This window comes from Phodopus roborovskii, unplaced genomic scaffold, assembly GCF_943737965.1.
Source record: "Phodopus roborovskii unplaced genomic scaffold, PHOROB, whole genome shotgun sequence".
Taxonomy (NCBI): Eukaryota; Metazoa; Chordata; class Mammalia; order Rodentia; family Cricetidae; genus Phodopus; species Phodopus roborovskii.
Genome location: NW_026125851.1, coordinates 734,032 through 759,760, shown reverse-complemented (window position 1 = coordinate 759,760; position 25,729 = coordinate 734,032). Strand labels below are relative to the sequence as shown.

The window sequence follows — 25,729 nt, the reverse complement described above, 5'->3', positions numbered from 1 at the left end:
TTACAAAGAAAAGCAACTGCTGAACCTTTCAAAGACAAGGTAGGACTGTCTTTCAAATTTTCATGCTTTTTAAAATGGCCTGTCACATATTGTAGGTCTTAGCCAAACTGATTGCTCTGATGTTACTGTGAGGCCTTGGGTGACTGTCTAGATAGCCAGATGTTTCTGTAATTTCTTTCAACTTTAGGAAGTCGCCCTCTTACACTTCCTGCTGACCCAGGTAATATTATTTTCCTTCTAAGATCTTTGATGAGGTTGAAGACTAGATAGCCACAGCTATAACCCTTTCATATATTAGCTAAAACATTTTAGATACAAGATTCAGACTCCTGAGGATAGGACAACTGTTGGAATAATTTCAATATTTTTGCCAAGTACCTATAGCCTGGGCATTTAGTATGTGTTCCTTACTTGATGTTGCTCTTGCTGGTTGTGGGTTTAAATTTATGTAGGTTTTTAGCTTTCTTTCTTTTGGACAATCCTGATATTTGTTCTTAATGTATATAGTTTTATATCAGCTTTAGAACCCTATCATTTAGACAAAAAGGGAAGTGTAGTGGAAATTTGTTTCACCGATAGCTTTGGGGCACCAGTCTTAGGTCATGGTTTCTGTGTGAGGGGTAGCATTGCTTTCTCCTACTTTCCTGTATGGAACTGGGCTTAGATAGCCCTGATGTCCAAACCTGCATGAGTAATATCATCTGTTTTCCCTACTGCCTGGAGATTCATGGGCTATATATAGCTACAGTCTTCTATTTTATTAACAACGTGAGTTATCCTTTGTTTCCATTATGCAGCAACATAAATATTTGTGCTTCAGGAGATCATTCCTATTACTAGTTAAACATAGCTGTGTGGAATACCTGTTCATGAACAGAAATTTTGCATTGCATATTATTATTTTTATTTTGGCTATGTTCCCAAAGCTTGGATTAGCACTGCTATGGACCTTCACATAGATGATCAGGCTCACAGACCTCTTGACATGACAGATGACCTCCTGAATGTCTCATTTCTCTACCATGTTTGTCTATGTGGGGTCTTCCTGTTGATGACTTGGTGCATCTCACTGACATTCTTGAAAATCTATGCCACAGAGGCTTATGTGTTCCCTCTTCAGCCACCATTTGCAGAGGAATTGGGTAAATGCCCTCCAAAAGTCCTAAACATCAGGCCCACTCGCATCATAAAGTGTTTGGCTTTACAGGACCTGATGTTTTCTTAATAGTCTCCTTGAAGGAATAAGTTTTTAGCTTCAGCCAACCAGGTAGACTTCCTCGTAATTGGACTGCCATTTCAAGGCAGTGTTTGAGTGTTTTAAATGATATGACTCAGCCATTGGTTCTCTATCAAGAAGGTGCTGCTACAAATGGGAAGATGTCTTCATCATACTCAGTGGAACCCAAGAAGTTGAATTCTCCAGAAGAAACTACTTTTCAGACACCAAAATCTAGCCAGATTCCTTCAGTACCACCATTAGTTAAAACATCATCGTTTTCTTCAGAATTATCCACACCCAGTGTTTCAGAATCTTTTGGGACCACATTTGGCTCCAGTGTAGTCAATCCAATGGCTGAGATTTTTTATGTAAATACTTGTTATGGGTCTACCCAATGTCCTCAGCTAATAAGAAGAGGGCCAATATTATGAGCACATGCTTCTTATCAGCAAATACCTTACTTTTATAAATCATGTCCTTGTAACTCTGTCATTGCTGAGGGTAAGAAAGTGAGACAGCCCAATGTGATTTTCTCATGCATACAGAACAAACATGAACAGATTAAGAATTTCTTGTCAAAATGGATGCTGCTAGTGTACTTTTTAGTAAGCATCTAGAGGTCTCATTGTTTCAGATGATCAAATCCATATTTGGGCTTTAGAAGGTCTGTCTCACTAAGTAGCAGCATCATTTGCAGAAGATAGATTTAGAGCTGTCCAAACCACACTCTCAGTCATCCCTAATACTTTGTTGACCCAGAAGGAGACTGTTGACAAGTACTTCAAGCTGCCTCGTGCTTTCACCCTGAATTTCAGAAAGCCTTGTGGATTCATCCTAACAAAACATTAAGATTTTTCCTTAGGGCCTCACTGAAACTGCTATCTACTACACAGCCAGCACACTTGGTGAACACCTGAATGCTGTGCAAGCATCTACAGAACATCAGAAAAGACTCCAACATTTCATGGAGTTCAGAGAATAGTTAAGTAATATAAACTGTGTTCATTACCCTGCAGATACAATTATAGACAGGACAGTAAATGTTCAGCATTCTTGGATCAGAAGAAAGTGGACTAATTTGGGTGCTTTCTTTGTCATTGTACTCACTTTGAGAACTGTACTGTACTGGAAGAAATCATGGAAAGAAATTCTCAGCAGTATAACCAAAAACTGCTTTTTGTATAACAAAATCTTTATTCACTTTTACAGGAGCATCTATGGCAGCTGAACTGTTTCTCACTCATATAACTTGATACCAATTACTAGAATTTACATTTTTGAGACAGGATTTCTCTGTATTGTTTTTTAGTCTGTCTTGTGCCCACTCTGTAGACCAGGCTGGTCTCTGTCTCCTGAATGCTGGGATTGAAGGCATGCATCACCAAGGCCCATAATGGATAAAGAAGATGTGGCACATCTACACTATAGATTACTACTCTGGGGGGCGGGCAATGGAATCTTAAAATTCGCAGGCAAGTGGATGGAACTTGAAGAAAACATCCTGAATGAGGTAACCCAGTCACAAAAAGAGGAACATGGTATGAACTCGCTCATATATATGCATCACCAGCCCATAATTCACACCACCAGAGGAACTAGGATACAAGGAGGAATCTAAGAGATTCATATACGTTCCCTCACAGAAGGGGGAATGGACAAGTTCTCCAGAGCACATGGGGAGTGGGGGGGCAGTGAGTGGAGAGAGAACTAGGAGAAGAGAAGGGGAGGAGAGGAAAGCACATGGGACTAGATTGAGTCAGGAGAGGAACAGTAGAGAGGAGAGAGAGAGAGAGAGAGAAAGAGAGAGAGAGAGAGAGAGAGAGAGAGAGAGAGAGAGAGAACATAAAAGAGGGAGCCATTATAGGATTGAAGAGAAAACTGAACCTAAAGAAATGTCTAGAGACCTACAAGACTGACCCCAACTAACAATTTGAGCAACAGTAGAAAGGCTACCATAAATGCCCTTCCCTGATAATGAGATTGACTACTAACTTATCCACCATCATAGAGCCCTCATCTAGCAGCTGATGGAAACAGAAACAACCACCCACAACTAAACACTGAGCTGAACTGGAATCCAGATGCAGAGAGGGAGGACAAGACCATGCTGCAGAAACACACAGAGACAGCTGACCTGAACAGGGAGGAGCTAATGGGCCCCCAGACTGATAGATGGGAATCCAGCTTGGGACTGACTCAGACCCCCCTGAATATGGGTCTCAGCCAGAAGGACTGAGCAGCCTAAGGGACCTCAGACAGTGGAACCAGGATGTATCCCTGGTGCACAAAAGGACCTTGCAGACACATCTCCCATGGAGGGGTACTGCCTTAACCTAGAGACAAGAGAGAAGTCCTAGTCCCTACTTCAAATGACTTGACAGATTTAGATGACCCCTCCTGGATGGCATCACCCTACATGAGGAGTGTGTGTGAGGGGGTAATGGGAGGGAGTGTGGTCGGGGTACATGTGAGGCTGGGAGAGAGGGAGTGAGGGAGTGAGGGAGGAAGGGAGGAAGGGAGGAAGGGAGAGGGAACTGGGATCGATATGTAAAATACAAATAAAAATTAATTAATATACAAAAAAGAATTTACTTTTGAAAATAATGGAGCTACCTTAGAGTTAAAGTAGGGTGACTTGATATAATCTTTACTAATCACTTTAAGAATTCAGCTTGTTAATTCAAAATACATAAATACATTCTGATGCCTGAATATTTGGGGTTAACTTAATGGCTTGGCCAGCCTGTGTGGCCCACTACCTACTTCAGGTCCTGGTGCTTGTATGCCTGCTAGGGTTCAGTAGGAAAGTAGCTGAGAGTGTGTCTCATGCCTCAGCACTCCCTGCCTAGACAAGCAGTTGGATCAGATCTGTCTGGTAGGCTTGTACAGGAAGGAGAGATGACAGATTCCCACCGTGGTACACAGAGGTGTCTCCAGGCCACTCAGCATACTGTATGATATATTTAGTTTTTACTCAGAATAAAAGGTTAATGGGCAGCATGCTGCACACCGATCTCCAGAGTTGGAACAATAAGCATCACTCCTGTTTGGTGGTCCCAGAGCTGATGGTGAACATACCTCTGCCATGCTAAAAGGCTGAGCAGGGAGAAGCATCATTCAGGGCTGCTACTTTAGTCCTAGCCATGCCTGCTTAACATTGTGCAAACACTGCTTGTCACAATAAGGATAGATTCAGATGGAAAGGACCTCTAAATGGGTCAGAGCATGTTTAAATGATGCACATAAAAAAAAAAAGAGTCATAGATTAAAAGAGCAACTTAAGATAATAAAATAAGGTTCTTAAAAGAGAAACAGAGCAATATAAACCACATAAAGATGAAAAGTACATGGAGAGTCTGGATTATATATATTACTGTGTTTTCTTTGAATATTTTGGCTAGGGAGAGACAGTTGATTCTGGGTGCCGATAAGCTAAATCAACTTTGCCTCCTGAGCTTAACGAATCTTCTGTTGGGAATGGGGTGTTTTACTGCCTTTAGAACATCCCATCCATGTTGGAGTTTTTATCTTGGAAGAAACTGCTACACAACAGTAAGACTGTTGATAAATTTACTCCCCAGTATATTCATAGAAATCTTATAACACTATGCCAGCTAATCAATAGGGAGAAAATTTCCAGATCAGTGCCTGCTTGTTTTCTCCATGACTTATGGCTGATGTATATGATGTCTTCAGCAACAACAAGATCTGACCACCAAGTTCTTCTGAGTGATCAAAACAGCAGAAATCACTTTCAGTGTTTGAACAGATGTATATGGGACCCCATTGATCACCATCTTGAAAGAATTAACACATACCTGGAACTTGGCATTTTATTTGGTAGCCTGTGATGAGTCAGTGAGGATTTGTCTCTCTGTACAGGATTTCTGTATTCAAAGTTTCCCAAGGTCTATAAACTACAGTGTAGGAAGCTTGCCTCTGTGGGTTCTCTAATTTAAAAACATGTCTAAAAGTTTCAAAGGTTATACTACATGTAAGGGAGAGAATCTGTAGCAATTTTATTTCTGGATCTGAATTACCTCTATCAGAGTTATTGCTTCCATTTCCATACATGTTCTTAGTAATTCTTTGCTGCACAAATGTATAAAATTTCATTATCCTGGCTGTTGTGAGTTAAACAGCAATGAACATGGATGAGCAAACATACTTGTAGTAAGGTACTGATTCTTTGGGTTGGGATGCTTTTCAAGGGATAGATGTCATATATGCTGTTTGTCAACTTGACACATTTACAATTTTAAAAATGTGGCACACGAGGGAAAGATGCCATTAGACAGAACTCAGGTGGAAAGGTTTAACTGGAGAAAAGTTAATGGAAAAGGGTGGTGGGGAGAAGGGAGACTTGCCTCAGGGGATAGGAGCAGCAGAAGAGAAGAGATGGAGAGGCAGAGAGAGAGATATAGGGAGAAGCAGAGACAGAGAGATAGTCAGGGGAGCAGAGAGAGGGGAGGGGAGGTGGCCAGGGTCCTTCTAAAGGATGCATAGTGAATTTGCACAGGTGTTGCTCTTCGTGGTTGCAGCTGAGCGCAAATACTCTTAGAACCCAAGAACAGAATACTAATAGAATACTAATAGACACAGACCTAGAAAATATTTTGAGAGAGGGAATTCTAATTGAGAAATTGCTTCCATAAAGTTTCTCTGCTGACAAAACTGTGGCACATGTTATTGATTAATGATTGATGTGGGATGGGCCAGTTTACCATGGGTGGTGCCACCCCTGGGTAGCTGATACTAGGATGTATAGGAAAGAATGCTGTGAAAGCTATATGGAGAACCTTGTAAAGGAACATTCTTCAACCACTTCTTCATGAGTTTCTACCTCTAGTTTTCTGTGTTTAGTTACTGTCCTAACTTCCCTTGGTGATGGAGTTTAACTTCAGAGCAGTAATCTAAAATAAATCATTTCCCTCTACAGTTGCTATTTTAATGTTTTATTATGGAAATAGAAACTCCAACTAAGTAGGACAATAGCCATTTTCACAATGACTGAATTATTTCCATCTTCTGATGTGTTTCTCAATTTCCTACTTCAGACACTTCATTATACTGGTATTTCTCCATCATGGGTTGATTCATTCTAAGATTTTAAAAATTATCTGCAATGCTAGTGTTCTCCAGATTTCATTCTTTGACTAGTGCCTGCTAGTATATAAGAAGACTTTTTCTGAATCCAGCGTGGGACTGACTCAGAACCCCTGAACATGGGTCTCAGCTAGCAGGCCTGAGCAGTATAACGGTCCTCATACAGTGGAACCAGGATGTATTTCAAGTGCACAAAAGGACTTTGTGGGCACATCCCCCATGGAGGGATACTCCCTTAACCTAGAGACTAGAGGAAGTCCTATTCCCTACTCCAAAAGACTTGAAAGATTTAGATGACCCCTCCTGAAGGGCAGCCCTCTACATGTGGAGTGGGTGGGGGATGGAAGGGGAGGATGGTTGGGGTGCATGTGAGGGTGGGAGAGATGGAAAGAAGGAGCGAGGGAAAGAAGGAGAGAGGGAGAGAGGGAGAGGGAACTGGGATTGATATGTAAAATAAAAAATAAAATAATAAAAAAGAAGACTTTTTCTGAACTAATTTTGTGTCCTCTTATCTAACTGAATGCATTTATCCCTTGTAGAAGTTCTCTGGTGGGAAAACAACCCTGTACAATAAAGGAACTTCTGGAGGCATCACCATCCCTGACTTCAAGCTATATTATGGAGCTATAGTCTGAAAACAGCTTGGTACTGGCACAAAAATAGCCAGGAAGACCAATGGAATCAAATTTTAAAACCTTGATATTAATCCACACACCAACAAACACCTGATTTTTGATAAAGAAACTAAAATTATACAATGAAAAAAAAAACCAAGCATCTTCAACAAATAGTGCTGGCATAACTGGATTCTGACCTGTTGAAGATTGTAGATAAATCCATATCTATCGCCACACACAAAACTTAAGTCCAAATGGATCAAAGACCTCAACATAAACTCAGCCACATTGAACCTCTAAGAAGAGAAAGTGAGAGGTACCCATGAACAAATTCATACAGGAGACTGCTTCCTGAACATAACTCCAGTAGCACAGACACTGAGATCAACAATTAATAAATGGGACCACCTGAAACTGAAAAGCTTCTGTAAGGCAAAGGACACAGATGACAAGACAAAACGGCAGCCCACAGAATGGGAAAAGATCTTCACCAACCCCACATCTGACAGAGGCTTATCTCCAAAATATACAAAGAACTCAAGAAGCTAGTCCCCAAAACACCAAAGAATCCAATTAAAAAGTGGGGTATAGAACTATATAGAGAATTCCCAATGGAGGAATGTAAAATGGCTGAAAGACACTTAAGAAAGTACTCAACATCCTTAGTTATCAGGGAAATGCAAATCAAAACAACTCTGAGTTACCATCTTACTCCTGACAGAATGGCTAAAATAAAAAACACCAAAGACCATTTATGCTGGAGAGGATGTGGAGAAAGGGGAACACTCCACTGTTGGTGGGAGTGCAAACTTGTACAGCCACTTTGGTGGTTCTTCAGGAAAAGGGGAATGAGTCTATCTCAAGATCCAGGAATTCCACTCTTAGGCATATACTCCAAAGATGCACATTCATATTACGACATCTGTTCGATTATGTTCATAGTAGCATTATTTGTAATAGCCAGAACTTGGAAGCAATCTAAATGCCCCTCAACTGAAGAATGGATGGAGAAAATGTGTTACATTTACACAGTGGAATACTACGCAGTGGGGGGAAAAACAATGGAATCTTGAAACTCACAGGCAAATAGATGGAACTAGAAGAAACCATCCTGAGTGAGGTAACACAGTCACAAAAAGACAAACATGGTATGTACTCACTCATATATGGGTTAGACATAGAGCAAAGGATTGCCAGCCTATAATCCACACCTCCAGAAAAGCTAGGAAACAAGGAGGACCCTAAGAAGGTATACATGGTCTCCTGGAGAAAGGGAAAGGGACAAGATCTCCCAAGCAAATTGGGAGCATGGGGAGGGGAGAGGGAGGTAGGGAGAAGAAGGCAGAGGTGGGCATGAGGGAACAGGAAGGTTGAGTCAGTGAAAGAATAGAGGAGAACAAGAAAAGAGATACCATAATGAAGGGAGCCATTATGGGTTTAAAGAGAAGTCTGGCACTAGGGAAATGTCCAGAGATTTACAAGGATGACCCCAGCTAACAATCTAAGCAATACTGGAGATGCTACCTTAAATGCCCTTCCCCAATAATGAGATTGATGACTACCTTCTATGCCATCCTAGAGCCTTCATCTAGTAGCTGATGGAAGCAGAATCAGATACCCATAGCTAAACACTGAACCAAACTCCTGGGGTCCAGTTGCAGATAGGGAGAAGTGATGAGCAAAGGGGTCAAGACTAGGCTGGAGAAACCCATAGAAACTGCTGACTTGAACAAGGGGGAGCTCATGGACTCCAGTCTGATACCTGGGAAACCAACACAGGACTGATCCAGATTCCCTGAATGTGGTGTTAGTTGGGAAGACTGGACAGTCTATGTGGCCTCTGGTAGTGGATCAGCATTTATCCCTGGTATACAAATGAACTTTTAAGGCCATTCCCCATAGAGGGATACTCCTCAGCTTAGACATATGGGAGAGGGCCTGGGCCTTGCTCCAAATGATATGAAAGACTTTGAAGATTTTCCGTGGAAGACCTCACCCTCCTGAGGTAGCAGATAAGGGAAGGGAGGGAGGAGTGTTTGTGGGGGATACAAGAGAATGAGACGGTGCAGGAACTGGTACTGATATGCAAAACACACTTGTTTCTTATATATATATATATATATATATATATATATATATATATATATATATATTGTTTTCTTGTGAGATATTTAAGGAATTTTAGGCATAGAATCCTGTCATCTGTAGATAAAGATACTTTGATTTCCTCCTTTCCAATACACATCCTTCTAATATATTTTAGGGTCTTATTTCCCTATGTAAGACTCAAGCATTATAAAGTAAAAGTATAGAGGGAATGGCCTCTTGTTCTAGAGTTAGTGGAAATAGTTTGTGTCTCTCTTTAAACGTGATGCTGGTTGTGGGTTTGTATGTTGCCTTTCTAATTTTGAAGTATGTCCTCTACATACAAAATTTTCCAGAAACCTTATCATCAAGTAATTTTGGGTTTCTTTCCAAGACTTTTTGAGTACCCAATTTGAGAATCACATAGTTTCTGTTCTTGAATCTATCTATGAGATGGATTACTTACTACAATTTATGGATGTTGAAGAATCCCTACATCTCAAGGATGCACTCAATGTCATGTTGGATAATGTTGTTTATTTATTTATTTATTATAGAATTTATTTTGCAAGTATTTCCCTGAGAAATATTATACCCATTTTAATTAGAAGGTTGACCTATTACATTTTTTGTTGGTAGGATTATTTGGTTTTGGTCAAATAATTCATTTGTCCTAGACATTACATGATCTGAAAATTTCCTATACTTGGCAATTTCAAATGCTACTATTAACTGTTTACCCTGTTCCTTTTATCGTCTTATGTTCTGTTACAAATCTACTTAAAATTCCATGATTTATTCTCAAAATGTATGCAGCATCAGTCAATTCAGCCTCTAGGAATTTTTTGCATACAATTATTCAACTTTATGAAATAACCTTAAAAGTACATCTCTACTGAGTTTCATACTTGCACATCTCTGAACTATAGAGAGCAGGAAATACCATTTTCCCATTGGAATCAATCTATGACACATATTGTTGTATGTGAGACATATGAATTTCTTACTTCTTTATGTGTTTGGTTTGAGTATTTTGCCTGAATGTAGGTCTGTGCACCAAATGTGTCTTTTGTCCACAGTGTCCAGGATGTGGTGTCAGATACCCTGGAACTGTAGTTACAGACAGTTAAATGCCATCATTTGGGTGCTGGGAGTCAAACCAATTCCTCTAAAATAGCAGGCAGTGCTCTTAACTATTATGACATCTCTACAACCCCTGAGTTTCTTAAGGCAAATATATTATCTATTAGTATCTATTTCAAATACAGTTCTGGGCACCAGGAGTGTGATCCTGAGCCAGATTAATGGTTCAAGTGTCAGGTTAATACAGCTCCAAACAGATTGAACATAGATGCATGTATGTCAATTCCACACATAAATTTCTCTTGAACAAATAAATCTGAGATTCCTTTCAAGACATTTAAAAACTATTACCTAAGTAAAATATGGCTTGCAATCATACAAAGGTACCACGCATGGGTTATCTCACGGATAAATTTTGGTTGTAACTATTAACTACGAATGCAAAATCTGAAGAACATTGTCTTTTCAATTTTCTTATGCATGATTTCTACATCAGTCCATGGGTTAAAAAACAAAGGTAGGAACCTCATCATTAATGCACACACTTGCCTGTTCCATTGGAAATTTGATTTTCTGGGCAGAGGCTACAATCAAAACAGCAGATAGCCTTGCCTTCCTGAAGAGTTTTTCTGAATCCAGGAAGACAACTTTTACTGCATACAGATACTGGAGTCTGAGGAAATTCAAGATGTGAATAAATCTAAGAATTAATCTGGTAACTGAATTTTATAAACCCACATTTAACTAATTAATGGATATATAAATACACTCTATAATAGGATATACACATTTACACCTAAATATACATTGAAACACACATGTATGTTAAGAGTCATGTATATACATGGGGAAGAATTGTAAATACTTGGTGATATTTAAGTTATAAAAAATTAAGTTAGAATGTGGAAATTGAGTTTGTAAATGTGCTACTGTAGTCATCTTTTAATTTGTGAGGAAACTTGAGACTAAGCCATGTTTTTTAGTCTTCTATGATCTGTAAAGCATAATGTGACATTCCACCCACCTCTTTAATACCTGTGCTCCACTCTATCCTGTCCTCTGACAGTGACAGTTGTTGACCACTTGGAAAATATGGGGAAAATGTTCCTACTTTCACTTTATAGCCAAGACCTTGTGGGAAATTCCAGAAGTTCAGAATGTCATACTCCATATGAACTTGTTGTGAAGGATTCAAATTTACTGGGTCCCCAATGGGATTTGTGAATTGAATGGTCTTCAGGATGTGATTCAGCTAAGAAAGATGCAAGACTTATTTGGGGCATGCTTATTTCAAAAAGAAAAAAAAACTGAATTATGCCATGTTCACTTTTTTGCATTAATCTGTCCTTCAAAATAAAAAGAAATCATAACTGCCATATAACAGAAAAAATGAATGATTATAGTGAATTAACAAAACAATCCTAGTACTATATGAATAGAATATTCAGAAAAGTCTCTGGTTCCTACTGGTTTTCAGCACGGATAACCAAAGTTTGTGATAATTTTAATTATGCACCTGTCAACTTAAAATCCCCAGGGAGTGTAATCAGAATTGCCTAGATAAATTTGGCCTCTGAGAGCATCTATGAGAAATTTTGTAACTTGGTTTAACTGAGGCACAAAGGCCCATGCTAAGTTTGAGTAGGATCACTTTAAGAGATGGGTCTTGACTATATATTAGAATGAGCCACTTGAACAATAGCATTCATGGAATAACACATTTTTCTTGCCACCTTGAATACTTTGGGATGATGGACTTCAAGCTGTAATTGTGAGTCATATACTGTTTTTCACTTCAGTGGCTTTTGTTCACATATTTTATCACAGCAAAAGAAAATAAGCCTAGGACAAGGTTTTATAGCAGATAATGCTTCATGAGATGTTTTAAGATTACTTTATTTGGCTGTACTCTACACTATTTAGGAACCTGAAATGTCAATCTCTCCTTGTTCATTTTTAGGAACTTCATGGGAAGAGGTTAGCAATTTATTGTTGAGAATCTTAGAAGGGCAGGGCACTGATGGCTGCTTTAATATAAATGTTTGCCCTTAGTTATTTATTTCCTATTATGATATTGACATTATGATATTGACATCTAAATTTTGATTTCTACCCCATCTACACTTTTGCTTCAGCCAGTAAAACTTTCTAGAAAACTTTCCTAAAGCACTTCTTTTAGAGTGCTTTTAGGGCCATTTAACTGAATTGATTTGGTAACATTCTATATTATACAAATAAAAAATTACCTTCCATGGGGGAAATTTCATTTTTTCTCCATTTTTCATTGCTTGCATATCTACTTGTTGCATAAGCATCTTGTGGAGTGTGTGTGCTACAGCATATACAGCATTGTATACATGATAACTGCCATCACTCATGGCAGTGTCAAAGTGGTACCAAGGTAACCATTCCAAGGAACCTCTAGATGAACAATTTTCTACTGATGTACAAGAATCCTTAGACATTGTACAATTAAAATAAATCTTCCACAATCTTGCAAGGAAAATGTCTTCTGGGTATTTGGATGGGGTGAATGTCTTTACAAAATCTTTAAAAGTAGAAACCTCTCCATGGTGTTGTGAAAAAATGAGAGTCCCATGAAATGAGTCAAGAATAAAATGTTTCATAGCAGAAAAGACTTCCCACTGTGAAGTGGTTACCCAGATTCTCCATGGGAGTACATATTCCCAAATACTGAAGAGCACACCTAAAGCAGAGTCCGTGACACCATAAATGACAATAATTTTTGCTGAGCTCATCACAATCTGAGTATAATATTGATGGGGCTCAATAATGTTATACCTATGGATGATTGGGATCATATTAATGAAGGCTACACAGAGTCCATTTTTTTCCATCTCTGGTATCAGTTCTGAGACAAACCAAATACCTTTCTCTTCTTCTGAGATGATCAGCCCTACCCAGTTCCATCTGAAATTAATCATCAATGAGACCATACCTAAGGCCAGAGAAGAGTCCTTGGTGGCCATCTGATATAGAGAAGGAAACTTCCTGGGGTCATTCAAATTTCCTTCATAAGTTCCAAATGTCAGCTAAAGAAAAGAGAACAGGGAGTGGGATGAAGGAAGAGGTTCAAGAATTTGCAGCCTCAATGAGTTTGAAAGAGTAGTTTAAAGTGTTAGAAAGTCAGATGTGTATATAAAGTTAACTCCAACATATAGAATATAATCCAAAAATTGAGATAAAATATTTACTCATGTCGCTTTGTGTCTTGGGCCCTTCCTGAATATTTCACAAAAGAAATGTGGGAATACTAATAATCTCAGAGTATGTAGCCTTAAAGACCATGTATTTCAAAAGGTTGGTTGATTTGTTTGTGCGTATGTATGTGTGTGTCTATACAAACATATGTGCCCATGTTTGTATAGGTGTACACATGTGTGTATACATGTGAAGGCTAGAGTGGGAAATTGCATATCCTCTACTTTCTTCCACATATTCTTGAGGCAAGTCTACTATTCATAACTTTGGGCCTGTGTGGAAGACAGGAAGCCACAGAGATTCTCCTTCCTCTGCTGTGCTATCATGAGGACATGAGTGATGCTATTGTCCAACCTCCAGTTCTCATGATTGCACAGAATGCATGCTTGACTCCTGAACCATAATCAATCCCAAGACTACATAATTTGAGTCATACAGAAATGGACTCATCTCCTTTATGTGTTTTCTTAGTAGCCAAATGTGGCATCAAAGAAGAATTCTTTTATTTCTTCCCATTCATATAATCTCACCTGTGGATATTTATAAAGTTCCAGAAATGTGCCAATTAAGGAAGAAATTTCCCATGTTGCCCCGGTGATTGCAGCCACAGATTTTTCCTCTCTTCTGCAGGTGTAGTTTGGGATGTTTCTGTGCTCCCCAGTGAGCCAAAAGAGGAAACTGTACATTGTCTCTATATTATGTGGTCCAGAAATGTAGATACCATACCCCAGAGACACATTAGGTAAAAGAAAGGGGTTCCTTTTGATCTCTTCAATGGCCAAAATCAAGGCTATTGCAAATTGATAGTTGTTGGAATTGATTCTGTGTAGAGGACATAGGGATCATTACAGAATAATCTTCAGTCACCATTGTCTTCAAAATGAATACAGTAACAGTCATATACTAAATGAAAACTTACCCTTACAACTTTCATATTGAAACCATATCTTGTTAATTAATGATGTTACAACATGAGAACATTTGGATGTCATTGGGGCTGATGTGATCATGTTTAGAGTTCAAATGGAGATTTCTGCCATTTAAATAACTGACCACTTCCTCATTTATTTTCTGTATGAGGCTAGAGCAAGAAGCCTATTTTCTATTAATGAAGCAGGCAGGCACTACATGATCGCCACATGCTTTTAACCTGCAGTTTCTATTCTTCATGAAAGTGATAAATATATTTTGTGTAATTCTGTCTATGAGGAGTCTGGATGTTGTGGGAAGTCAAATAGAACTAAGTATTTCTGAGAAACTCCTATGAAAGGAGAGAGGGAAATTCAGTTTTATTTCCTTGCCCAAGTTTGTTCTTGATGTGGCCCATCTAGGACTGGAACAGCAAAGGAGTCAAACTTGAATTTCCTGGCTCAGCTCCTCCAATTGGGCTGTGGTTATTAGTCCTAAGACTGCTGATTCTGAGATGCCCTGCGTTTTCTCTGACCACACTGCCTGCTTTAGCTTTCTGCTGACCTTGGTCATTTCCCTGCTGCAGATAGTATGTAGGATGCTGCACTTCTTCACAAACTTGCTTGCCTTAAGTCATCAGTTTACTCCAGACTTTCTGCCCCCAGTTATTGCTTTTGTCATTATATCCCTTGTCCTCATCCCTCCCACTTAACACTTGCTATTTGCGACCTTTTTCTTTCTGGTTCAGGTCAGTATGTTTGTTGTACATGTGAATGTAGTATGTATAAGCATAGAGTGTATACGTGGGACTGTATTTGGTGTGTGTGTGTGTGTGTGTGTGTGTGTGTGTGTGTGTGTGTGTGTGTGTATGCATTTGAGACATATCCAGGTATGTGCAGAAGCAGAGGCCAGAAGAGGGTGCTCGGTGTCTTCTACTCTTAGTACTTTATTCTCTAAAGATAAGGTCTCTCAGTGAATGAAGCTTTCCCTTTTAGCTACAATTACTGCCCAGGAAGTTCCTGGTTATGTGTCTGCCTTCAGGCACAAGGTTTACAGGCACATACAGCTACACTATGTTTTAATGTAGGGGTTAGAAAATCTAACTTGGGGCCTCATGCTTGTCCAGAGTATGTCTCCCACTGATCCATCTCCCCAGCTTGAAGCAAAGTTTTTTTTTCAGTGATGAACTAACTCTCAAATCTGTATCACACACCCTTCATATTATACACAAAGAAAATAACATAAAATTTCTATCTCTCTCTCTTGTCTCTTTCAGCTTTTCTGTTTTCAAGTTAGATAATGGCATAGCAAGCACTTAAGAAAGAAATGATTAGATTTTTGTATTTTTCTAAAAAGTGGGTCATTTAGATTATAATTATTAGTTTTATCTGTACTCTAACTTCCTTGTATACCTACCTTCACCACATGCATTTCATTGGTATTTACAATATACTCTCTGATTCTTCCATATAATTAAAAATTTCATGTGGTCAGGGTCTGACATTCTTATGTAATTCTACCCTCTATTGTTAGCCAAAGTATTTATTTGTACTAATAATGCTTTTCAATGAACTTGTTTAGCTTTCACCAATCATATTTGACTTTGGAACTTTGTATTACATATTTAAGCCATATTCGAGGGCCTGCAACCTGAACAAGGAGGGCCCCCAGACTGATAGCTGGGAATCCACCATAGGACTGACTCAGGCCCCCCTGAACATGGGTCTCAGCCAGAAGGACTGAGCAGTCTAAGGGACCTCAGACAGTGGAGCCAGGATGTATTCCTGGTGTACAAAAGGGTCTTGTGGACACATCCCCCATGGAGGGATAACTGCCTTAACCTAGAGACAGGGGAAAAGTCCTAGTCCCTACTTCAAATGACTTGACAGATTTACATGACCCCACCTGGATGACATTGCCCTACATGTGGAATTGGGGTGGGTGGGGGGATGGGAGGGGAGGGTGGTCAGGGTGCATGTGAGGGGGCAGAAAGGGTAAAAGGGAAGAGGGAGGGAGGGAGGGAAGGAGAAGGGACTGGGATCGACATGATTAAAAAAAAAAAAAAGAATGTAGCATTGAGAGATCCAAATAAGATTTAAGATTTAAGAAAAAAAAAAAAACAAAACTATTCAGGGAAGAGAAATGCATATATATATATATATATATATAGTGAATGATAAATATAGGTCAGAGCTACAAACTCTGCAAAACATTCAAAAAAAGAAAAAAAAAACTAAATCCCATTCCTGTATGGCAATGCTACATTGGATATTTTATTTTCTCTTTCATAGCTAATATGAGAGCTCCCAAATGCAAGTGTTTTTAGTTCTTGGTAATCAGGTGACAAATCACTAATTTTTGGAACTTTGTTAAAGCTTTACACTGATTGTGCACCCATGTTTTCATCTAATTTCACTTATTTGATTATGTCTTGTAAATTTCTGTTTACTCAAATTCACAAGTTAATATAAAATTATAAAATACAAACTTTGTAAAGATTTATTACATGTTAATATTAACAAGGGAGGGGTATTTTCCTCAGTTTAGCCATGGGCAAGGTAACATTCTCATGTAAAGACCCTTTGGGTTTTAAGATGTTCAAAGTGTACTATATGTATGTATCAATTGCCATGATGAAAACTGTTACTGAGTACAATCAATAAGTGCCAATGAAGTCTGGGAGAAAGGGCATATTTCCAGTATGCTTTCATGTAGTTTGATTTTGAAAAACCTTTAATTTTCAAGCACAGTCTATAATCCTACATTTTCTGAAAGAGGTCTGAAGGGTATCTGAAATAAATTAAGTGTTTCACATTTGTGAAATGATAAAAGATAATGTACAGTCCCTGTGATGTCACTACTCATCTTCTATAGATTCAGAAAATCTGAGTGTGGGCTTTCCAGTATCTCTACCCTTTTCCAAAGGCTGTGGTAATACATGGAAAATTTGAGGTCCATTATTTTCTAAAAGTGATAACATCAATGAAATCAATATTTATAGAAATTTCTAGAACAATTATGCATATTGTTTACTCAGTGGTTATCAAAATGTTAAGCTAATACCTACCTGAGAGGAGGATTAAACATCTGAAACATTATGGGCTTGGAATTTCATTTTGGAGCTGCAGAGATGGCTCAGCATTTAAGAGGACTCTTGTAGCAGACAAGGTCAAATTCCTTGCCCACTTAGAGTGGCTCCTGACTGTAACTCTGCTTCCAAATACTCTAAAAACTTTTTTCTGGCCTCTGTGTGCACTGTATGTATGTGGTGGGGAGGCATAAATGCAGGATAATTTTCATAGACATACAGTAAAATATTTAGAAGAGAAAATGTTCCCATTATATAAAGATAATATGTGTTTGTAGAGAAAAAAATGGCAGACTCAGTGAGTGAAGATTCTTCATCTGACTCCCAATGAAAATGCAGTCTAATCAGTATAACAACAAAGGAGATGAACAGAGAATCCTCAGAAAGTCAAATATGACATTTTCCAAAAAGTGGATCATATTGTATGCATTTTGTGTATAATGTTATCTGTGTCTGAATATAACATGGTATAGGACAGAGTGGTTAGGGTGAGAGGGGAGGGAGTAAATGGGTGAGAATGTTCTCTTAGTTACTTTTGTATTGTTTTGATGAATACAATGAACAAAAGGAACCTGGAATGGAAAGTTTTCCTTCACCTTACAAGTCTCAGGTCACACTCTACTTCAGGAGAAAGTTCATGCAGGAAATTAAAGAGAGGGCCTGGGGAAATCTGCTTACTTGGCTTTTGTTCCCCATGCCTTGCTCAGCCTGCTTCTTATTGAACATAGAACACCAACCCAGGGGCAGCACTGCACACAGCATTCTGAGCCATCCTGCATCAATCACCAGTCAAGAAAGGACACAGTGGTCTTGCTTACAGGGTAATCTAGAGGTGATGATTTCTCAAAAGAAATTCCTTCCTTACAAATGTGTCAAGTTGACATCAAACTAACAAGCAAATATGGTTGTAAATATTTTCAGGAGGCAATGTGGAGGGTTAATATATTACAGTTACATTGCCTGCAAAAATATTTCCTTCCAAAATTATGCAAACTGGACACATATGAAATAGTCATATTATATACTTAGATACACATATGTCAGGCAAAAGTGCTTTTCTTAATTTGGGAAGAATTTTACACGAGTATGTATTGTACTTTGATCAGTGCTACCTTCCACCTCTTATTACACCTCCTACCATATACCCCTACTAACTTCAAATCTTCTTGTTTAAAATACTAAATCCATTTAGTGCTACTAATGCATGAGTGAACACGTCCAATCTGTGAAGATTCACATCCAAAATAAAGTGAGCATCACTTCCCATTAAATCATAACACTCTCCTTCCCCCAAGACACAAGGGGCAGCAAGAAAGAGAGGCTGGTAATTCAAGATAAAATGTTTTAAGGAAGTCTAAATGAAGAAGTTAAGAACAGCATTAATAAACAATTCATTTGTAAAATAAACACCTTAGCAATATATATTTAAAAGGACCAGACTCAGCAATGGTAAGATCAATGAACATAGTCTCAAGGTCTCAAACAACACAAGTTCAAAGAGGAACCATGTACAGCAGTGACTTTATTAATACACTACTTGACACTAAGCTTGTGCTGACATTAAAAACTTTTCATTGTTGTTTAAAAAATACATAATTAGGACCTCAGTGGCTCCCTGAAACACAGACAACTGCACTGATCCATCCAAGAGAGGATTCCCATGACACAGACATGAACTGCAATGATTAGACCAAGAGGCAAAGATACTGCCTGTACCAATTGGAGGAAGAGATGGGCAGACACATTGCAAGAATACATTTAACAACCTCAAGAGCAATGTGGTACCACGAGAACCTAGTGATCCTACAACAGGAAACCTGAACATCCCAAATCAGAAGAAAATTACCTTAAAAGTTACTTTATGAAAATGAAACATTCCCTTCAAGAAGTCTAGGAAAAGACAAACAAAAAGTGGAAGAAATCAATAAATCTCTTAAAGCAAAGAAAAAGTAATCAAACAAGTGAATTAAACGGTTCAAGACTTGAAAATTAAAGTAGAGGTAATAAATAAAAAAACAAACTGAGGGAATTCTGGAAATGGAAAATCTGGGTAAATGAACAAGAACTACAGATGCAAACATAACCAACAGTATGCAAGAGATGGGAGAGATAATCTCAGTTGTTGAAGATATGAGAAACGGAATTAGATTCACCAGTAAAAGAAAACATTAAAGCTAATAACATAAATCATCAAGGAAATCTCTGACACCATAAAAAGACAAAACATAAAAATAATGGGGATGGAAGAAGGGGAAAAAATATCACCTCAAAGGCACAGAAAATATATTCAACAAAACCATAGAAGAAAACTTTTTCAGCCTAAAGAAGGAAATGCTTATGAATATAAAAGAAACCTATACAACACCAGATTGGACCTCCCCAAACATTCCATTACGACATCATAATACAATACAAATATACAGAATAAAGAGAGAATATTAACAGCTGCAAAGGAAAAAGTCCAAGCAACATATAAATGCAGACCCATTATAGTAACATCTGACTTCTCAGTGAAGACCCTGAAAGCCAAAAGGTCATGGACAGATGTTATACAGACACTGAAACACCAGAGATTCCAACCATAACTATTATACCCAGCAAAACTTTCAAACACTGCAGATGAAGAAAACATGATATTCCATGCAAAACCAGAGTTAAACAGTACTTATCCACAAATCCAGCCACACAGAAATTAATCTGTACCCACAGAAGCACTGGCAATATATAATACTACACTAGCAAATCCTATGAAAGAGAAATACACACACAAACTACCACCAAAAATAGCAGGAACTACTAATCACTGGTCATTAATATATCTTAATATCAATGGACAAAACCAGTCTATAAAAAGAATGGCTATGAAAACAGCATCCATCCTTCTGCTGCATACAAGAAACATACCTTAACCTCAAAGACAGACATTTCCTCAAAGTGAAGGGGAGGGAAAAGTCTTTCCAATCAAATGGACCCAAGAAGCAAGGCAGTGCTGCTATCCTAATATCTGACAAAACAGACTTCAAACTAAGGGTAATCAAAAGAGTGGAAGAAGCACATTTCATATTCATCACAGGATAAATCAATTTATACTCCAATACAATACAATGACACCTACATTTGTAAAAGAAACATTACTAAAGCATAAATTGCACATCAAACTCCACACACGAATAGTGGGAGACTTCAGTACCCCACTCTCCAATGAACATGTCCGTCAGACAGAAAATTAACAGAGAAGTAAGGCAACCAACACATGTAGAAGCCATTGTTAAAAGTCTCCCAATCCCTCCCCTCAAGCCTAGGAAAAGATGGTTTGAGTGCAGAATTCTACCAGAGTCACAAAGATGATCTAATGCAATAGAAACAGAGGGAACATTGCCAAAATCCTTTTACTAGGCTACAGTTACCAAGATACCTAAACCACACAAAGATGCAAAAAAGAAAGAGGAGAACATGTGGGATGAGGAAGATTGAGTCAGTGAATGAATAGATGGGGGGGGGAGCATAAAAGAGGGAGCCATTATAGGTTTGAAGAGAAAACTGACTCTAAAGAAATTTTCATAGACCTACAAGGATGACCACAACTAACAATCTGAGCAGCAGTGGAAAGGCTACCTAAATGCCCTTCCCTGATAATGAGATTGATAACTCACTTATATGCCATCCTAGAGCCTTTATCTAATAGCTGATGGAAACAGAAGCAGACACCCACAGCTAAACACTGAGCTGAACTCCTGGAATCCAGTTGCAGAGAGGGAGGGCTGATAAGGAAAGGGGTCAAGACCAGGCTACAGAAACCCACAGAGACAGCTGACCTGAACAAGGGAGAGCTCATGGACTCCCAGACTGATAGCTGGGAAACCAGCACTGGACCAACTGAGACCCTCTGAATGTGGGTCTCAGTTAGAAGGCCTGGGCAGTCTAAGGGACCTCTGACAGTGGAACCAGGATGTATCCCCTGGTGGAGGAAAGGACTTTGGAAGCACATTCCCCATGGAGGGATACTCCCTTAGCCTAGAGGCAGGAGGGAGGGCCTAGTCCCTACTTCAAATGACTTGACAGATTTTGATGATCCCTCCTGGAAGGCATCACCCTCCCTGTGGAGGGGGAGATGGGATGGGAGGTGGGTCGGGTACATGGGAGGGAAGGAGGGAGAGGTAACTGGTGTCAATATGTAAAATAAGAAAAATAATATACATATATACATATATGCATATACATATACATACATACACATATACATATATATACATACACACACACATATATATACATATACATATACATATATATATATATACATATATATATATATATATCCTTTCACCAAGTGAAAAAACAAATCAAAAAATAATGATTTCAGGAAATTTGCAGGCAACTAGAACTAGAAAAAAACATCTAGATTGGGATAATACATACTCTGAAAAACAAACATGGTATGTACTTACTCATAAGCGGGTATTAGATGTAAAGCAAAGGATAACCACACTACAATGTACAGTACCAGAGAATCTATGCAACAAAGAGAACTGCAAGAAGGACACAGGGATCACCTTGGCAAGGGGAATTAGATGAGATCTCTTCTGTATACAGGAGGTGAAGGAGTCAGTAAAAGGGAAGGTATGGGGGATGAGAACATGAGGGAACTGGGTGGTCAAAGTAGGAAGGGATAGAGAGGGAGAGTAGTGAAAGAGATACCTTGATAGAGAAAGCCACTATGGGGTTAGGGAGAAAACTGGTGCTAGGGAAACTACCAAGAACCCACAAGTATGAGCCCAGTTAAGCCTCCTAGCAGTAGTGGGGAGGGTGCTGGAACTGGCTTTCCTCTGTAATCAGATTGATAACTACCTACTATCATCATAGAGCCTTCATCCAGTAATTGATGGAACTTGATAAAGTGATCTACAACCAAGTACCAGGCTGAGCTCCAGGAATCTAGTCAAAGAGAGGGAAGAGGGTATACATTTCTACAGGTACATGGGAAGTGGATATAGGAGAAACTTATTGGCCAGCTAATCTGGCACACACAGCAGTGAGCGAAAAACCATGACTGGAAGATGAACATCAGCAAAACATACGAGGTTGTCCTCATGTGTGAGGCTTGCATGTGTCCACACTGATAATCACAGACACACCAAGACCCATGGATACACACCCATTAAAAAACAGTCAGGAAAATGTGACTCACTTTAGGCTACAAATAGATGGTTTTATGTAAATCTCAGTGTATATACTCATACTTGATGCAAAATAAATACAATTTCTAAGTAGTTTATGCAGATTTAATGGGTTGAAAACACATCTGTTTGGAAAATGATATATTGGGTTGGATGCATAAAGTGCAGATAGAGATCTATTTGGACTTAATAATCTGATCAACAAGAGGTTAATAAGGCCTGGCTTGGAAAGCAAACCAACTCAAAAGCCATGGATCTTAGAAAAGCCTTTAACTACATGTGCTCTTTGCTATTTCAACACAACACACTCAAAAGTATATAAAACAAACAACAAATATGAAGTCATTTCCAACTCTGGAAAAACAATGTGAAAAAAGTCATTTAAAAATAAGAGATAAAGAGAATGAATAGCAAGCCATTAAAGAATATATTTTTATAGTATATACCTATATTAAAGGCATAATTTAAAAAAAAAAAGACATGAACTCACTTCAAATCAGGAAAACTGTAGTTGACACAACATGAAGGCACAATATCCTGTGCAGTTAGTAATGCTGTCACTAAGGACATGCCATGGGGTTAAATAAAGCATTACTGATAGAATTTTCAATTGCAGATTTTGGCAAAGGTTTTGTTACTTATGGTGATGAACTTGTGTCATTTGGTATTATTGTTCACACAGTTCATCACTTTACAGTCCCTGAAAATATAGCATTATCATTACTCTGTGCACAAAAATTAGACGAAATTCCAGTAACTTTAAACCTGTGTTTATCTCATCTTCAGAGTAAGCAGGTTTGCTGTTTGCTCTTCACATAGGAAAGCTACATGATTATCAAATTCAACACATGCCACTAATGACTGCTGTATTTAGATATCAAAGTGATTCAGGTCAGAAACTCCCAAAATCAAGTTAAAAGTTCTAGTGAGCCCATCTCTCCAAGAACTGGTAAGGAACAGAAAGCCATGGGAGTCAGAGCAGCAGGTAATACAGTGACAACATACATGAAAAGAAAGTGAAAAGGAGACAAGGGAGAAAGTGAAAGAGAATGCCATAGTTATCTGCCAACACTTAGATGTGCAGGGCGACAAGATAGCGTCTAAGTAGGAACAGTTGCATTTACTTCCTGCCATCTCTCTTCCCGGGTGTGCAGAGCAGCCACAGGCAACATCTGTCACAACAACGTCTGACTGGAGGTGTAAGCTCTGCTCACATTGACATCTTTTCTACTCACAGGAACAGAAATATACAAGTCTGTCCCAGCCCTTTGTCAGACAGTTTTTTGTTTGTTTGTTTGCTTTGTTTTTTGTTTTTTTGGGGTTTTTTTTTTTTTTGTAGTTGTTAATAGGCAAAAGGATGTCTCTGCACCTGTATCGCTGAGAGGTTGGAGAGAATTCAAACATCAAAGCTGTCTGATTATAGCACCTGGCTAAGCAAGTGTCAATGAGGTATAGAGGCACAACCGGCAGGATATACTGATCTGCAAGAGCATGAATAACTAAATTCAATTGCCTCCCTAGGAATGTGTCAGACACAGTGGCACTCAGTATGTATAGATATTAGGAAGTGCACAGAAGAAGGATCACTAGACCTTATTTTGTAGAAGGGACATTGTGTTATCGCCATTTAATAATGAATTATACACATACCCCAAGCTATGTTTGTTACATCATTTTACCCCTACATGACAGCTGAAAATGGGACAAATTTTTGACAACTTGCTGGAGAATTTTTTTTTGTGTGTGTGCTCAGCATTCAGCCAAAAAAATAGAATGCAACAGGTGAAAAATTTTAAAAGACTATTACTATGCTGGAAGGGGGTCACTGCTGAGAAGGAAAAAGTGAGAAGGATTAAGGGTACATCCTGGAGAATGAAGCTAGGAAGTTCATATAGGAACACTTACCGGGTGTTAACATCTGTGTTTTCTGGCCCGCTCCTGTGCTGTAAGCTTTGATAGGTATAGAGGGGCAAGAATGCACTGATCACCATGTCTCCATCCTGGTATACATTGTCTATGATAGATTCCAAACAGCTCTCAAAATTCAACTCACACAGCAGTATAGTAAACTTCAGAGTCAAGAAGAAAAAAACCAAAAAGAACATCATGAGTGTTTCTTTGAGCATGAATGGAACCTGCAATGATACAAAGTGCACACCTTTGGCAGGAAAATGTGTGGACTTGTCTGTGGGTTTATAAGTGTTGCAGACAGAGGAGGTGTCTCAACTACCTATGCATTCTACATTAGCTTGTTTCAGCCCCCTGGAGAAATCTTCAATGTTTTCTGCCCTTAGGCTTTACATCTGAGGTCTTCTGTCCAAGGAACAAGTACATGTTGGAAAAATATGTCTGAGGATCATCATTCCAAATTCCTGTAATGATATAATTATCATCCAAGTCTAAGATCAGAAAAGCCACAGGGACAAGTCTAGATGAGAAAGTTTGTAAAACTTGTGTCCATGAACTTATAGTACACAGGGCTTTTGACATGATGCAATTGGATTGCATCAGAGGATTCAAAGTTAGGTGAAAAAACACCCTACTCTCAAAGTGTTTTTCTACACACACACACAAAACTGCCCCATATTCAAGACAATGAGAGTCATCTCATTTTTACAGCATCCCACAGAGCAACTTGGCATTCACCATGATGCCCATTAGCATCAGCACATACCTCATAAGTGCAAATTCCCTTTGCCTGAATACCAAAATAAAAAGAATTGTAATAGTGTCATTACTCTTTTGAGCATAACTATCCACTTTTCAATTGAATCTGAAGCCCACCCCACAGTAAGGAGGATATAACTGGGACTCTGGTATTGGGTCAAGTCCTTAGGTCTTGAGATATCATAGGCCTTAGTGTTGAAATTCATTACTGAGTTTTGCTAAGTAGATATTGATTTTTAAATTAATTTTATTTAAATTAAAAATCTTATTGTATATACCAATCCCAGTTCCCTCCCTCTCCTCTCCTCCCGTTCTCCCATCTCCCCATCTCCCCCTCATCTGGTCTTCAGGGGGGATTATCAAAGACTGTTACATAATTTGTGGCAGGACCTAGGCCCTCACCCATGTATCTAGGCTGAGATGGCAGTGTAATAATACATTCAACAAAATAAAGAACAATATGGCAGCACCAGAAACAAATGGTTCAACAACAATGAAATATGAACATGCCATTGTAGATGAAGCAGAAGAAAGTGATCTTAAAATAACTTTATAA

General features: G+C 38.7%; 1 protein-coding gene across 1 annotated transcript in view; it reads right to left on the bottom strand.

The window, feature by feature from the left end:
• LOC127217798 (vomeronasal type-2 receptor 116) overlaps positions 1-24,611 on the bottom strand; it is a 29,574-nt gene extending 4,963 nt beyond the window's left edge. Inside the window, exons 1-5 of the mRNA XM_051178794.1 lie at positions 24,412-24,611; positions 13,863-14,154; positions 12,357-13,163; positions 11,135-11,362; positions 10,654-10,783 (exon numbers count right to left, since the gene is read on the bottom strand). Of these exons, the coding sequence (XP_051034751.1) occupies positions 10,654-10,783; positions 11,135-11,362; positions 12,357-13,163; positions 13,863-14,154; positions 24,412-24,611 (1,657 nt within the window). The remainder of the gene's footprint in view (positions 1-10,653; positions 10,784-11,134; positions 11,363-12,356; positions 13,164-13,862; positions 14,155-24,411) is intronic.
• Positions 24,612-25,729: the final 1,118 nt, after the last annotated feature.